General features: G+C 42.8%; 1 protein-coding gene across 3 annotated transcripts in view; it reads right to left on the reverse strand.

The window, feature by feature from the left end:
* Window positions 1-538: 538 nt before the first annotated feature.
* The window catches only part of LOC114353283 (AT-rich interactive domain-containing protein 5B), a 103,406-nt gene continuing 86,351 nt past the window's right edge, over window positions 539-17,593 (reverse strand). For 2 of the 3 annotated variants that reach the window (XM_028305201.1, XM_028305202.1), the window contains 6 exons: window positions 16,313-16,559; window positions 15,229-15,305; window positions 14,104-14,188; window positions 3,514-3,611; window positions 1,586-2,408; window positions 539-928 (listed from right to left, as the gene is read on the reverse strand). In XM_028305201.1, coding sequence (XP_028161002.1) covers window positions 681-928; window positions 1,586-2,408; window positions 3,514-3,611; window positions 14,104-14,188; window positions 15,229-15,305; window positions 16,313-16,559 — 1,578 coding nt within the window. In that variant the 3' untranslated portion in view covers window positions 539-680. The remainder of the gene's footprint in view (window positions 929-1,585; window positions 2,409-3,513; window positions 3,612-14,103; window positions 14,189-15,228; window positions 15,306-16,312; window positions 16,560-17,593) is intronic. The other variant, XM_028305203.1, reaches the window with a different exon arrangement.

The raw sequence follows: 17,593 nt of genomic DNA on the forward strand, positions 1-17,593 counted from the left end.
CAACACCGTCTTTCGCGCGCTGTCAACCGTGAGGCGAGGCGTTTGCGTTACGGTGCGGATAAGTGTGCGTTGCAGTATGGTTTCATACAAAGAATACTTACCGCCTCAAGTTGATACGGTTACGATCCCTTTCCGGGCTGATAAGTGTGCTACGTCCTTGTTAATTGAACAACGACACGTAGACAAATAACTAATATTAATTATTAAAAATTTTTGGTCAATTCATCTAATTAGATTACTTACTGGCCTTTTTTATTTTAATACACACGTGTGAGGCGTTTACCTCAAGAGACCTCACCTCTAGGGGGAAATACCTTATTTGTGAATGTCCCATATATGACCCATTGTGTCAGACTAAAATATTTATGTATCTCTTCTACTACAAGTCTAGCATTTTAGTTAAAAAGATCTATTTTTATGGTAACAAAAATGTTTGTTTCGAATACCGATATAAAAGGTGTTAGTTTCTTCCGCCACTTCTTCTCAGCACCATGCGGTATGTTGTCCCAAAGTGGTAGTGAGGCAAGCTATATTTGGGTCGTGTAAAAAGGGAATACATTCGAATTTAAATCTAGCAGAAGAGATACCTCTAAAAAGCCTTTTTTTAAGTTGTTCCCATAATGGTGACGTGGCCCATATATGGCACATACCGCTTCGCAGTCACACATTTCGGACTAGACTCAATTCTTAGTAGTGGGTGTGCCTACCCCCATATTCAGGAGTCCCGTGTACCTCATCTGGCTCGCCATAAAGTCTCTATACATAGTCAATTGACGTTGGTCCAAATTCCCTAGGCTGCTGTATAACGCGCTCATGTAGACTGGGTCCATAAGTGGCACACTTGGTACAGATTTCTGCATCTCTAGTATTTGCGCTAGATTGGTTGGCTTGAACACATTGGTGGAGTTGGTTTGGCTGTCCCTGGACCCTGGAAAGAAAGTTTATTTTATTATTTTATTTTATTTATTTATTAGGACAACCATAAAGACATACACTAAAACAATATTTGCAACGTTTTTTTAACTCGATCTTAAGTGCTGCCTTTAAAATAATTGTCTACACAAAAAAAAAAACGTTTCTTAAACGAGTATTATAAATAAATAAATAATCAGATCTCCCACTAGATGGACTGATGAACTGCTGGAGGTACCGTAGCGTAAAAATTATTAAGTAAATTAATTAGGACGAAGCACACTTATCAACCCGGAAACGGATCGCAGTATTCTTTGTATGAAACTGTGCTGCAACGTACACTTATCCGCACCTTAACGTAAACGCCACGCCTCGCGGTTGACAGCGCGGCGAAAGGCGATACGGTGTTGATCCCTTTCCGGATTGATAAAATGTGCTAAAGTCCGGTCTCCGAACACGTAGAATTTCGTCCAATGACCCCAAGCTACCCATCCTTATCGCTCGCGCGTAATTATGTTGCTGTCGCGCTCGCACACTCACTGCGGCCGCCCGTCGCATAGTCGCGACAGCAATATATACGCGCGAGAGATAAGGATGGGTAGCTTGGGGTCATTGGACGAAATTCTACGTGCTCGGCGACCGGACTATATGTAATATTCAAATCCAAACTTACCAGTAGAACTCGTAGGCGACACGTTATCCCTCGAATTGATTTGATAATTGGGCACTACTATAGGATTCTTCTTCAGTCCAGACGGCGATGGGAATTGCTTGGGGTTTTCCTTCGGCGGTGTTGGAGTTTTGCTCGACACAAACTTTCCGTTTGACGACCTTTTCTGATTCTGTCTATTTTTGTTGGGCGTCTGCACTCTAGGATTGACTAAAGTGATTTCTAAATTGGACCCGACGACTGCTTTTCCGTCAATCAAAGTATAATTTTTGCTCAGATTCTGGGGAGAATTTTTGGATGGGGAGGGAGCGGTAGGTATTCTCACTATTTCGACCGCTGGTTTCTGGGAGGGTACAGGACTTTTGCAGGTTAGATCTAGGATGTCTTGGGGCCCTTGGGGGGGTGTGGTGGTGGTGGGGATGTTTCTTTGGGGTTTCACAGGGGTGCCTGTTAAGATATGAGGAGGGGGCATGAAGGGGTCTTTTGGATTACCATAAACGGTCTTCTCTGGACCAGAACTGCCGTAAAGGCTCGTTGCTTGGATGACTTTAGGGGGTTGAGCGCCATTATAGTTCGGCGGAATTATGTTATACATCTGAAATATTTGGGCCTGGGTCATAATTTGGTGCTGGACAGCTGGGTTTAGGAGCATAGGGGTGGGGTTTAAAAGGGGGGTGATTGGGGGTTGAAGAGGCCACGTGGGGATCGCGGTGACTTCTAAACCCCGTTCTTTGAGGATGTCGAGCTTCTTCTTCTTGGTCGATATAGGGCTTTCTGGGTATTCATCCAGGTCGATTATTTCTGGCGTTTTTGGTTTGTATGGGACCTGTAAGTAAAAGAGATTGGTTGGTTACTTGGTAGTTTTTGCCAGTGGTATATGTCAATAGGGTAGTGGTAGTTGACTAGTCAATTGACATTCTTTTTATGGGCTAGCAATCCCATAGGGCCCATAATGTTCTAATTTTAAGTACATAAAGGATGCAATAAAATATTGAGTATTGAGTATAATTATTGTCCCATATTAATGAAGCCACGATAGCCGAACGGTGAAGGGGTCGGACTGGCCGACTCGTGATCCGGGGAACGCGGGTTTGGTCTCCGCCGCCGCTCGACTATTGTGGTGAGCTCACTCGTGACACAAACATGTTTAGCTTAGTACGAGGGGCTAACGGGACTATTAGTAATTTGTGCAATACAAATGACAAATATTTTTAAAAATCTTACATAGGGTGAAAGTACCAGTAGGTGACCATTTGATCGGTTTTAGTTAAATACATAGAAAAACATTTATAGTAAGTTCATTATCGCTTTTTAGGGTTTAACTAGGGAATGTACTCACAAACTAATGCCATCTACGGTATGCTTGTATTTTCTTAAGTATGAAAGATTTCATAAATATTACAGATAAAGTTTTTTTTTTTCAAATGTCCCATGATGAGATGCCACACGGTGCGGTGCGGCGCCGCACCGCAAACATTTTGCCGCATCACTGCATACATGGTGGTATGCGGCGCCGCAACGCACCGTCTGGCATTTTTTTTTATCCACAACGAGGAAGCTCTTGGCCTGTATCTCACCTGATGGTAAGTGACGATCAGGCCGAAGGTGGAAGCGAGCTTCACCCGGAATCCTCAACCACGGAGGAACTGGCTATCTTACCTCTAACTGCCGGAACGCAACAATGCTGTTAACATTGTTGTTATGGCGACAGGCTTAGGTAAGATGGTTGTAGCTAGTCAGGCGGACTTAGAACAAGCCCTACCACCAACCAAACCGAACAGAAAAATCTGCCCCCACTGAGAATCGAACCCGGGACTTCTGTATCTGAAGGTGGTCTTACCACTAGACCACAGAGGCGGTTATATAATTGATTTTTATATGCAGGACGCTGCAGCGGCGCCGCTCTGGCGCCTACACCCTGTATGACTCACCTCGACAATCTCGTCGTCGCTGTGGTTGGCGGGCGGCGGGTGGTGGATGCCGAAGTTGGTCAGCGGGGGCGGCGAGCCGCGCGCGGGCGGGATGGGCGCTGTAGACAATACAAATAAATTTATTCGTTCGTTCGTTCGTTTCAGCCGAAAGACTGACTGCTGGACAAAGGCCTCCCCCAAGGATTTCCACAAAAACCGGTCCTGCGCCGATTTTGCCAGGATTTCACCAAAACCAATTGTTTAATTACACCCTGTATTAATTCAGGGTGTAATTAAAAAATTGGTTTGCAAGTTCTCTAATTTTTCACAAAAAATATCCGGTTACGGTTTTCAGTGTAGATGGCGTGCAATAATACAGTGTGAGTCACGTTAAAGTGTACATATGAAAATAGATGAAACTAGACCTATTTTTATCGACAAAAAATAGGTCAAAATTTTTTTGAGATTTTTTTTAAATTTTTTATAGAATTTTTTTTCTTCCAATTACTTATTGTAAGGAAAACGTAATAACTTTTAAACTAAGCGGTATATCCCGACAAAATAAAAACAGTAATAATGCTAAATAACAGGCGATACAAAAAAATACATAAAATACACAAAATATGCCAACAAATAATAAAAAATGATACTTTTTGAAAAAAATCTGCTTTTAAATTCGTGTTTTTTTGGTTATTTGATAAATTTCTCCAAAAAATGCCCCTATAACAGGTAGTTTTAATTACTTTTTATTATTCTCTATCGTATTATCTTTGTAAAACCAAAAATCGCCTGTCTCTATCCCTATCACAACATTTGCTATGATCGTTTGAACAAAGGCCTGCCACAACATTATTCTACGCTACAGGTAGAGACAATTTTTAATTTTAACTAAAATGCTTATTTTACTTCGAAATCTTTTGTTTTTATTTGAAATCTAACTTGTCTTTATCAAAATTACAAATCTAGAGCCATTTTCAGTTTCGTTGTTAACGAAGCTTTGAATGGCGCGCCCGGAGAGGCTTAGTTCAAACGATCATTGCAAACGTTGTGATAGGGATAGAGATATGCGATTTTTGGTTTTACGAAGGTAATACGATAGAGAATAATAAAAAGTAATAAAAACCACCTGTTATAGGGGCATTTTTTGGAGAAATTTATCAAATAACCAAAAAAACACGAATTTCAAAGCAGATTTTTTTCAAAAAGTATCATTTTTTATTATTTGTTGGCATTTTTTGTGTATTTTATGTATTTTTTTAGTATCGCCTATTATTTAGCATTATTACTGTTTTTATTTTATCAGGATATACCGCTTAGTTTAAAAGTTATTACGTTTTCTTTACAATAAGTAATTGGAAGAAAAAAAAATCTATAAAAAATTAAAAAAAAATCTCAAAAAATTTTTGACCTCTTTTTTGTCGATAAAAATAGGTCTAGTTTCATCTATTTTCATATGTACACTTTAACGTGACTCACACTGTATAGTTGTGACTACTTATTAAGCCTACTAATACTATAAAGTTTAATATTTGTCTACTCAATTAAATCTGCTTCTTTTCCCATGAAGCTTCTACAAAGCACGCCAATGAGGGCTATCGTTTTAGCGCTCACCAGTTGGCGCCACTGTAGAGTAAGGTCCTGTCAATCGCCAGGGGTGCCAACTGTTGAGTATAAAAACGATAGCCGTCATTAAGTTGTGGGCGTTACTAAGGGCTGATTTTTCAATCGTCAGATATCTTTTAACTGAAGAATAAACTTGTCATTTTGACATATTTCCCATACTGAAACTTATTCTTCAGTTAAAAGTTATCCGACGATTGAAAAATCAGCCTTAAGAGAAACGCAGATTTATTTACTATACACTAGCGACCCGCTCCGACTTCGCACGGTTGCAATGGAATTTTGCTTGCTATAATATGCATGCTTTATACATTTAGCCATTTAAACCCTCTTGAATCACTATTAAAAAAACGCATCAAAATCCGTTGCGTAGTTCTAAAGATCTAAGCATATATAGGGAAAGGCAGAGGAAAGCGACTTTATTATAATATGAAGTGATAGTTGCACGCCTACAAAAAGTAGTACAACTTTAACATTTTGGATTATTTTTTAATTGTGCTACCCTTCATCTATTTGTGAATTTAATACTCACGTGTATTGGCGGGCGTGTGTTGCGGTCGCGTGGGCTTCACTCGCACCGCGCGCAGCGAGCTTCGGCCCGCGGGGCGAGTCTTCTGCTGAAACACAATCAAATTAACGTTAGATACTTATTTATACAGGGTGTTAGGTAAATGGGTGTATGAACCGACACTAGCCCATGTTAACATGGTCATATAAATGGTATGGTGAAGTTAGAAAATTGATATCTTCATTTTAGTTAATTATTTTATTTTTCATACAAATCGGATTTTATAAAATTAATTTTGTATGAAAATTAAAAAAAATAAAAGGATGATATCAAATTTCTGACTTCACCATACCATTTATATGACCATGTTAACATGGGCTAGTGTCGGCTCATATACCCATTTACCTAACACCCTGTAGATAGGTAGTACTTAATACTAATGGCAATCAAAATTAAAATCGTAATAAAAACTCATAAAACCCATTTATTTTTGCAAATAGGCTTTTAAAAAGCACTTTTACACGTCCCAGTATTAACCCTACCACTGCTTCGGGACAATAAATGGGCCAGTGCTGAGAAGAGGCAGCGCAAGAAACTCAGTCACTATAGGTAAATATGATTTTGAGATTAAAGTTTTTGCCGCTCTACATTTTAAGCTATAATGTAAAATAGCAACAGAATAAATATTTGTAAAGCTTTATATTATTACTATACTATTATTTATCTTTACATTAATCTTTGGAAGTTTTAACATTTTTTTTTATAATTAAATGTTAAAAAAATTACAGTGACCATAAACGGGGTCTCTACCCTATAAACTGTTAAATTGAAAGTAAAGGTGAGTAGAGACTAGAGCATTTCTATGTAATGTAACGTTCTTACGAATGACAATACAGGTCAAATGTACAGACGTTTGGTTTGTAATTAAAAGTCTGTTCCACTTTGATCACTTGGATTAGACCACCCAGGTGTTCAAAGTGGATTTTGGCGACACTTTGGTGTCTTTTGATCACCCATGGTGATCAAAGTGGACTTCTTATCCATGGGTGATCAAATGACACTAGTGTCTTCTAACTTTGAAGCCTTGGGGCCATAATTTTTTTTCGGTATGTTGCAAGGGCCATAACAATTTAAAATTTTCTGCCCACCTATGTAAACATAGGCTTAGTTTTAAGCTGTCGCGGGCCGGATTGATGGCAGTGGGCGGGCCGTAGTTTGGAGACCCTTGCGCTAGTCTATTCTCACCTTCAGAAACTGAAGTGTACGAACGGTTAAATAAACATAAAGAAGAAAGAAAAGAAAGAGCCAAGCCCGACAAATACTCACCTGTTCGAGGGGCTTCGCGTCGTGGCCGTTGAGTCGAGTCTCGGGCGCCACCGCTACATATGGGCCCGCTGGGTTGCCTGCCGGGAACGGCGATCAGTCAAATCAAATGTTTTATTTGCTCAAAACATGGTAATACATAGCTATGTTTTGGTTCTTAACCTGTGACTTTTTTTTTAAACTAAAAGAATTTACCTATTTATCGGATAATACACTACTATAGTCTGGTCTGTGAGCACGTAGAATTTTGTCCAATGACCCCAAGCTACCCATCCTTATCGCTCTCGCGTAATTATGTTGCTGTCGCGCTCGCACACTCACTGCGGGCGCCCGTCGCACAGTCGCGACAGCAACATAATTACGCGCGAGCGATAAGGATGGGTAGCTTGGGGTCATTGGACAAAATTCTACGTGCTCACAGACCGGGCTTTATAAAGAACTATTCTTAAAACATTGAGTCTTTATTTTTTAAAGATTATTTCTTACACATGATGGCCGAAACTTCGGCAAACATCTGTTATTACTTTATTATTATTAAAACAATATTACTTCCTAAGGCACTCTTTCTCAAAGTGGGCGATAACGCCCCCTTGTAACTAGGCGATAACTTCATCTACCGACGGTGATTCTCTGGTTAAAATGTTTTTATATCCCGGTCAAGTTTGTCCAAATATAAGGGTAATTAACGTACAATAATATGTATAAACCTAAAAATATTATGTAAATTAACTTCTAACTTGACCGAGCTACATATAAAACTATATTGCTATGGGTGGAGAATTAAGATTTACGTAAATTCCAAGATTGGTACAAGTTTTACACTTTTCCAAAATGAATCTCTTAAAAATTCTAAAACATTTCGTTCGTTTCGTTTCAGCCAAATGACGTCCACTGCTGGACAAAGGCCTCCCCCAAGGTTTTCCACAATGCACGGTCCTGCGCTGCCCGCATCCAGGCTCTTCCCGCGACCTTCACCAGATCGTCGGTCCACCTAGTAGGAGGCCTGCCCACGCTACGTCTTCCAGCCCGTGGTCGCCACTCGAGAACTTTCCTGCCCCAACGGCCATCGTCTCTACGAGCTATCTAAAACATTTACTTTACCCAATACTCACTCAAATTCAGCTTATGCGCGAGCTCATTAAGCGTCGCTCCGCTCGCTTCGCTCGGCTTTCGCTCACATTCCTTCGCTTCTTCGCTCTGCTTCGCTTCGATGAGCTTCTCTACCGGTTTGACGGAGATCTTGAGAGGTTTCTCGTCTTTGGGCAACGATTCCAAAAACTCCCTGTTCAGTTCTTCGGCTGGTTTGGAGATGAGGTTGAGTTCTTCTTTCGACTCGCCGGTCTCGTTGTCGATTGTTGTCTGTGGAATAGTTAATAATAATCAAAATCAAAAATATTTCATTCAATTTAGACCACAAGTGGCACTTATGAAGGTCAAAAAAAGGTAGCCCTTACGGGGCACTTTACATGTCCCTACCACCAATGAAAAATATTTACTGTCATCATCGTCATCATTTCAGCCACAGGACGTACACTGATCAATGAAATCAACGCCCGTGTTCACAAACATTACTATGAGGTCTCACAGTGCGCGTGGACGCACAGGGTGACACACGAACCAATCACAGAGCTTTATTCAACGCTGTGCGTTCGAGTTGCTACTTCACTTAAACAAGCATCGTTTGTGAATACGAGCGCAAATCTCCTAGCATAAAACTGCCTAGAAGAAGTATTTTAAAATTTTGTGTGCAGACCAGTGATTCCCAAACTGTGCACCAAGGCCCCCTAAGGTGTTAAGTACCTTTTGAGTTCTTCGCCACCTCGGTTTGCGAAGAAGGCGGTGCGGTGGCACTTTATGTACAGAGATTTTTATAACAGCGATAGCCGAACGGTGAAGGGGTCAGACTGGCCGACTCGACTATTGTGGTGAGCCCACTCGTGACACAACACAAGCATATTTAGCTTAGTACGAGGGGCTAACGGGAGTATTAGTAATAATCTTTAAAAAAAATTGATTGTAAATACACTTCTGGGTATAAACCCAGAACTTACCATTAGTGAGGGAGTTAAGAGCTTCTTTCTGAACTTGCAACTGTGTCTGTAGTACCTATCTAATAGTGTAGTATTCTAGTGTAGCCTATTTACCACAGGGGAAGGCGTCCTCAGTCTCTTAGCGAGCTCAGTTTGCGAGGAGGGCGGCGGGGATCGCGGGGGGGAGGTGACGTCGACAGTCGAGGCGTTCGTTGTTATAGTTCCAAAATACTGGACTGTCCTGTCGATGACATTGACAGTGGGGCGCCACCGTCAATACCGGATCGCTGGTTCAGATTTTTGCCATGTTGGAAACCATATAGTTGAACGATGGTAGCGCCCCCCTGTCATTGAGTTGGGCGGGACAGTTCAGCGTGGGTCATCTATACTTATAATGGACATATGAGTCAAAGAGCAATAGTAGCTATTTTAGAAAATATCTGTGTCAAAAGCACCTTTGAGTGTTGTTGGACTTGTTGGGAACCGGTAGGTGGACCAACCTCTTTTGATATTTTGTCTATGTTTTTACACTTTTTGACTTTTTTTGATACCTTTTGTTTTTAAGTTTGAAGTTTACGTTTTGATAGCCGTCTGGGCGTTATAAGAAAGAATAAACCTATTTGCATTTAAAAGGTCATCATCATCATCACCATTTCAGCCATAGGACGTCCACTGCTGAAATGCTTTCCACGTTGATCGATTGGTAGCAGCCTGCATCCAGCGCTTCCCTGCTACCTTTACGATGTCGTCAGTCCACCTTGTAGGTGGACGTCCCACGCTGCGTTTTCCTTTGAAAGGTATTTAGTCATTTTTGCCCGCCCGAGCGGCTGTCCACCACAAGTATGATGACACTAAGAACTTACCACCGCAAGAACTACTTTTCTTCACTTGCATCTGTCTGTAGCAGGTACCTATCTAATATTGTAGTCTACTCACCACAGGGGAAGGCGTCCTCAGTCTCTTAGCGACCTCAGTCTGCGAGGGGGGCGGCGGGGACCGCGGGGGGGAGGTGACGTCGATGGTCGCGACGGTCCGCGGGGGGAGGCTTGTTACTTATAATGTACACTATTATGAGACAAAGAGGCACCTTTTGTGTACAAAACTCCTAATTTTTTTTTATCCACAACGAGGAAGCTGTTGGCCTGCATCTCACCTGATGGTAAGTGACGATCAGGCCGAAGGTCGAAGCGAGCTTCACCCGGAATCCTCAACCACGGAGGAACTGGCTATCTTACCTCTAACTGCCGGAACAAAACAATGTCGTTAACATTGTTGCATGGCGACAAACTTAGGTAAGATGGTGGTAGCTAGCAGGCGGACTTAGAACAAGCCCTACCACCAACCAAACCGAACAGAAAAATCTGCTCCCACTGGAAATCGAACCCGAGACCTCTGCGTCTGAAGCAGATGGTCTTACCACTAGACCACAGAGGCGGTTAGACTTACCATGGGCGAAGGTGCAACTTTCAGTCGCTTGGCTAGTTCACTTTGGAAACTGGTTGTGTGTGACAAGCTACTCTAGATAGCCTGATAGCCTACTTATCACTGGTGAAGGAGCTCTAAGCCGAAGTGACGTCAATGGTGTGTATATTATACTTTGAAGCAAAGATCTTCTTAGTAACTTACCACAGGCGAAGGCGTCCTCAGTCTCTTAGCGAGCTCAGTCTGCGAGGGGGGCGGCGGGGACCGCGGGGGGGAGGTGATGTCGACAGTCGAGGCGTTCGTTGTTACTTATAATGGACATATGAGTCAATGAGCAATAGTAGCTATTTTAGAAAATAATATCTGTGTCAAATCAAAAGCACCTTTGAGTGTTGTTGGACTTGTTGGGAACCAACCTCTTTCGCATTTTGTCTATGTTTTTATACTTTTTGACTCTTTTTGATACCTTTTTGTTTTTAAGTTTGAAGTTTATGTTTTGATAGCCGTCTGGACATTATAAGAAAGAATAAACCTATTTGAATTTAAAAGGCCCACCACAAGTATGATGACACTAAGAACTTACCACCATAAGAACTACTTTCTGCCCTTGCATCTGTCTGTAGCAGGTACCTATCTAATATTGTAGTCTACTCACCACAGGGGAAGGCGTCCTCAGTCTCTTAGCCACCTCAGTTTGCGAGAGGGGCGGCGGGGATCGCAGAGGGGAGCGACCGTTGTTACTTATAATGTACACTATTATGAGATAAAGAGGCACCTTTTGTGTACAAAACTCCTAAAACTTACCATGGGTGCAGGTGCCACTTTCAGCCGCTTGGTTAGTTCACTTTTTTTTAAGATTTTACAAATTACTAATAGTCCCGTTAGCCCCTCGTACTAACCTAAATATGCTTGTATCACGAGTGAGCTCACCACAATAGTCGAGCGGCGGCGGGGACCGAACCCGCGTTCCCCGGATCACGAGTCGGCCAGCCCGACCCCTTCACCGTTCGGCTGACTTCGGCTATCATGGCTATTCGTATACTTGGTTCTTCGTCAAACCAGCGATTCCCAAACTGTGCACCGGTGCGCCCTAGGGCGTTTAAGCATCCTTTGGGTATGAAACTCTAAACAACTTACCACAGGGGAAGGCGTCCTCAGTCTCTTAGCGAGCTCAGTCTGCGAGGGGGGCGGCGGGGACCGCGGGGGGGAGGTGACGTCGATGGTGGCGACGGTCCGCGGGGGGAGGCTTGTTACTTATAATGTACACTATTATGAGACAAAGAGGCACCTTTTGTGTACAAAACTCCTAAAACCAAGGCTGAACTGCTAGTTGCTTTAACATTCTACAATCTAACCACAATCTTAGAAGGTCTTTTATACACTTGCATAGTTCACTTTTGGCTACTAAAACCTAGCTCTAAAGGTAAGCAAGAAGCGTAGAGACTTGTGTGGACAAAATACCTACCACCAGCGAAGGTGTCAGCCGCTTAGTTACCTACCTTGGTCGGTCTCTTTTTTTCCAAGAAGTGGTGCTGGTAACATAGATGGTAGCACTTTAAGTACCAGGTAGAGCTGAAGCCTGTCTCAGAAGTACTTTTGGGTATGAAACTCTAAACAACTTACTACCGGTGAAGGAGTCCGCAGTCTCTTAGAGTTTAAACTTACCACAGTGTTCTCAGCCACTTATAGATGGCGCGATGAGGAGCGTAAGTGTAACTGCAAGTTTAACCGCCTCTGTGGTCTAGTCGTAAGACCACCTGCTTCAGACGCAGAGGTCCCGGGTTCGATTCCCAGTGAGGGCAGATTTTTCTGTTCGGTTTGGTTGGTGGTAGGGCTTGTTCTAAGTCCGCCTGGCTAGCTACCACCATCTTACCTAACTCTGTCCGGTAGTTAGGATGGAAGTTGAGGATTCCGGGTGAAGCTCGCTTCCACCTTCGGCCTGATCATCACTTACCGTCAAGTGAGATACAAGCCAAGAGCTTCCTCGTTGTGGATAAAGAAAAGTGTCATCTGTGGCGACCTGGCTGGCTGTATCAAAAGCTTTATTTAAAACTTACCACAGGCGAAGGAGTCCTCAGTCTCTTAGCGACCTCAGTCTGCGAGGGGGGCGGCGGGGACCGCGGGGGGGAGGTGACGTCGATGGTCGCGACGGTCCGCGGGGGGAGGCTTGTTACTTATAATGTACACTATTATGAGACAAAGAGGCACCTTTTGTGTACAACACTCCTAAAAACTGCCTTGACATCCTACAATCTAACCACAATCGAAGGTCTTTTATACACTTGGATAGTTTACTTTTGGATACTAAAACCTAGCTCTAAAGGTAAGCAAGAAGGGTAGAGACTTGTGTGGACAAAATACTTACCACCAGCGAAGGTGTCAGCCGCTTATTTACCTGCCTTGGTCGATCTCTTTTTTCCCAAGAAGTGGTGCTGGTAACTTGGATGGTAGCACTTTAAGTACCAGGTAGAGCTGAAGCCTGTCTCAGAAGTACTTTTGAGTATGAAACTCTAAACAACTTACCACCGGTGAAGGAGTCCGCAGTCTCTTAGTTTAAACTTACCACAGTGTTCTCAGCCACTTATAGATGGCGCGATGAGGAGCGTAAGTGTAACTGCAAGTTTAACCGCCTCTATGGTCTAGTCGTAAGACCACCTGCTTCAGACGCAGAGGTCCCAGGTTCGATTCCCAGTGAGGGCAGATTTATCTGTTCGGTTTGGTTGGTGGTAGGGCTTGTTCTAAGTCCGCCTGGCTAGCTACCACCATCTTACCTAACTCTGTCCGATAGTTAGGATGGAAGTTGAGGATTCCGGGTGAAGCTCGCTTCCACCTTCGGCCTGATCATCACTTACCGTCAAGTGAGATACAAGCCAAGAGCTGCCTCGTTGTGGATAAAGAAAAGTGTCATCTGTGGCGACCTGGCTGGCTGTATCAAAAGCTTTATTTAAAACTTACCACAGGCGAAGGAGTCCTCAGTCTCTTAGCGAGCTCAGTTTGCGAGGGGGGCGGCGGGGATCGCGGGGGGGAGGCTTGTTACTTATAATGTACACTATTATGAGACAAAGAGGCACCTTTTGTGTACAAAACTCCTAAAATTTTTTTTTTATCTACACGAGGAAGCTGTTGGCCTGCATCTCACCTGATGGTAAGTGACGATCAGGCCGAAGGTGGAAGCGAGCTTCACCCGGAATCCTCAACCACGGAGGAACTGGCTATCTTACCTCTAACTGCCGGAACAAAACAATGTCGTTAACACTGTTGCATGGCGACAGACTTAGGTAAGATGGTGGTAGCTAGCCAGGCGGACTTAGAACAAGCCCTACCACCAACCAAACCGAACAGAAAAATCTGCTCCCACTGGGAATCGAACCCGAGACCTCTGCATCTGAAGCAGGTGGTCTTACCACTAGACCACAGAGGCGGTTAGACTTACCATGGGCGAAGGTGCAACTTTCAGTCGCTTGGCTAGTTCACTTTGGAAACTGGTTGTGTGTGACAAGCTACTCTAGATAGCCTGATAGCCTACTTATCACTGGTNGGTTAACATGGGCAACGAAAAGGAAATTTCTGACTTGCCGTTGTCCCAATGATGTTTAAACGATAATAATAATTTTATTCAATTCTTTTTGTCTCCATTATGGGGACAACAATCGTGGGGACATGGATTTTAGAATAATCGATTATTCAACAACACTAGAGAATACTCACGTGTGTTAGCGGGGGTATGTTGCGGTCGCGTGGGCTTCACTCGCACCGCGCGCAGCGAACTTCGGCCCGCGGGGCGAGTCTTCTGCTAAAACACAATCAAATTAACGTTAGTCACTTATTTATAGGTAGTACTTATTCTAATGGCAAACAATAATAAAACCGTGTAAGTAAATATTATTCCTGATTGTTTTGACATAAGAGACATTAATCTACGAGTAAGTGTAATTTTACAATATTTTTCTGTAAGGTGTTAAAAAATTTGTTTACAGTGACCACAAACGGGGTCTTTACCCTATAGTCAGTGTCAAATCGTTCATGACGCCCAAAGTAGCCAAAAAGTTGACAACACAACCTTATTCCAATGTAACAAAGACGTGTTTTTTTTTTTTACATTACATAAATTTTTTTTACACGAACTACATATTTGACGCTGTTTGTACTACAAACTGTTAGCCTAGGCGCAGCCCACCGACTTTTGGAGTAGACGCACACCGTTGATTTTTAGTTGGCCGATAGTTGTGCCCGATTCCAAATTGTATGAAGAATCGGCCAAATCGAATGGGCGTAGTGTGCGCACTCCCATACATGCCCATACTGATCAACTGCCCGACTAAACTATCGGCCGACGAAAAATCAACGGTGTGCGCCTACTCTTAGTCGGCCGATAGTTGGGCCCGATTTTAATTTGTATGAAGAATTAGCCCATACCAAATCAGTGTAATGCATTTCATGCCCATATTATGTATGTATTTACAAAAAAAAGTATTTAAGTATATTTATATCCGTTGTCTAGTACCCATAGTACAAGCTTTGCTTAGTTCGGGGCTAGCGGCGCAGTGTAAAATGTCCTAGGATATTTATTTATTTACACTGTTTAACAGCCCGACTAAACTATAGTTTCAAAATACTGAACTGTCCTATCCATGACATTGACAGCGAGGCGTCACCGTCAATACCGGATCGCTGGTTCCGATTTTTGCCATGTTGGAAGCCATATAGTTGAACTATGGTAGCGCCCCCCTGTCATTGAGTTTGGTGGGACAGTTCAGCGTGGGTCATCTATATCGTAGGCTTAAATAAATTGGAAGGAAAGAAAAGAAAGAGCCAAGCCCGACAAATACTCACCTGTTCGAGGGGCTTCGCGTCGTGGCCGTTGAGTCGAGTCTCGGGCGCCACCGCTACATACGGGCCCGCTGGGTTGCCTGCCGGGAAGCGGGGATCAGTCAAATCAAATGTTTTATTTGCTCAAAACATGGTAATACATAGCTATGTTTTGGTTCTTAACCTGTGACATTTATTTTTAAACTAAAAGAATTACCTATTTATCGGATAATACACTACTATAGTCTGGTCTGTGAGCACGTAGAATTTTGTAAAATGACCCCAAGCTACCCATCCTTATCGCTCGCGCGTAATTATGTTTCTGTCGCGCTCGCACAGTCGCGACAGCAATATAATTACGCGCGAGCGATAAGGATGGGTAGCTTGGGGTCATTCTACGTGCTCACAGACCGGGCTTTATAAAGAACTATTCTTAAAACATTGAGTCTTTATTTTTTAAAGATTTTTCTTCCAAATGATGGCCGAAACTCCGGCAAACATCTGTTATTACTTTATTATTATTAAAACAATATTACTTCCTAAGGCACTCTTTCTCAAAGTGGGCGATAACGCCCCCTTGTTGGGCACAAGAAAAAGTGGGCGATTTGTAACTTCATCTACCGACGGTGTATCTCTGGTTAAAAATGGTCAAGTTTGTCCAAATATAAGGCCTACCTATTATCGTACAATAATTTGTATAAACCTAAAAATATTATGTAAATTAACTTCTAACTTGACCGAGCTACATAGAAAACCATATTGCTATAGGTGGAAAATTGAGATTTACGTAAATTCCAAGATTGGTACAAGTTTTACACTTTTCCAAAATGCATCTCTTAAAAATTCTAAAACATTTCGTTCGTTTCTTTTCAGCCAAATGACGTCCACTGCTGGACAAAGGCCTCCCCCAAGGTTCTCCACAATGAACGGTCCTGCGCTGCCCGCATCCAGGCTCTTCCCGCGACCTTTACCAGATCGTCGGTCCACCTAGTAGGAGGCCTGCCCACGCTACGTCTTCCAGCCCGTGGTCGCCACTCGAGAACTTTCCTGCCCCAACGGCCATCGTCTCTACGAGCTATCTAAAACATTTACTTAACCCAATACTCACTCAAATTCAGCTTATGCGCGAGCTCATTAAGCGTCGCTCCGCTCGCTTCGCTCGGCTTTCGCTCACTTTCCTTTGCTTCTTCGCTCTGCTTCGCTTCGATGAGCTTCTCTACCGGTTTGACGGAGATCTTGAGAGGTTTCTCGTCTTTGGGCAACGATTCTAGAAACTCCCTGTTCAGTTCTTCGGCTGGTTTGGAGATGAGGTTGAGTTCTTCTTTCGACTCGCCGGTTTCGTTGTCGATTGTGGTCTGTGGAAGAGTTAATTTATTTTATTCAATGTCAAAATTTCTTTATTTCTTCTTTTATAATAATAGTACTTACAAATCGTCAAATATTTTGCTCAATTTTGCTATTAATTTATTTAATACTAGCGGCCGCCCGCGACTTCATACGCGTAGAGCCCGTTTTACCCTCATAAGGGTTGAATTTTTCAAAATCCCGTACCCATGTAGATGACTGGTTGGCTCAACCCCGAGAAAAAAAATTGCATTTGCAAAACAAAAAAAAGAATGTTTCGACTAGACCAGCGATTCCCAAACTGTGCACCGATGCCCCCTAGGGTGTTTTTTTTTTTATTTTATTTTTTTAATTGGGATAACAAACAATTGCGCAATATTGCAAATACAACTGCTGAACATTAAATAAACTTATACTATTACGCAACCAGCACTATTATCCTCATAGTAATATTACAAACTTATTTTGGTACAAGCTAACCAAGCAAACAAACAGGTTTATACTATGTGCTTTAACTTAATGCAAAGAAGTGTTTAAGCACCCTTTGGGTTTAAAACTTCTATGAACTTACCACAGGCGAAGGCGTCCTCAGTCTCTTAGCGAGCTCAGTCTGCGAGGGGGGCGGCGGAGACCGCGGGGGGGAGGTGACGTCGATGGTCGCGACGGTCCGCGGGGGGAGGCTTGTTACTTATAATGTACACTATTATGAGACAAAGAGGCACCTTTTGTGTACAAAACTCCTAAAAACCAAGGCTGGACTGCTAGCCGCCTCATCGTGACATCCTACAATCTATCCACGATCGAAGGTCTTTTATACACTTGGATAGTTTACTTTTGCTAAACCTAGCTCTAAAGGTGAGTAAGAAGTGAAGAAAATTTTAGGAGCAGCTTTAATTACTGACTAATACTTACCAGCTTTCATTAAAGACGGTCTCATGCCCGTTTCCACCATTAATACCTAATTTTTAAGTGACCCCTATGAAAACAAAATTCTTGTTTTGTGTTCCATAGGGCAGCGGTTCCCAAACTGTGCACCGGTGCGCCC

The sequence above is a fragment of the Ostrinia furnacalis genome, unplaced genomic scaffold (assembly GCF_004193835.3).
Source record: "Ostrinia furnacalis isolate ACB-3 unplaced genomic scaffold, ASM419383v2 OfSCF1649, whole genome shotgun sequence".
NCBI classification, from domain to species: Eukaryota; Metazoa; Arthropoda; class Insecta; order Lepidoptera; family Crambidae; genus Ostrinia; species Ostrinia furnacalis.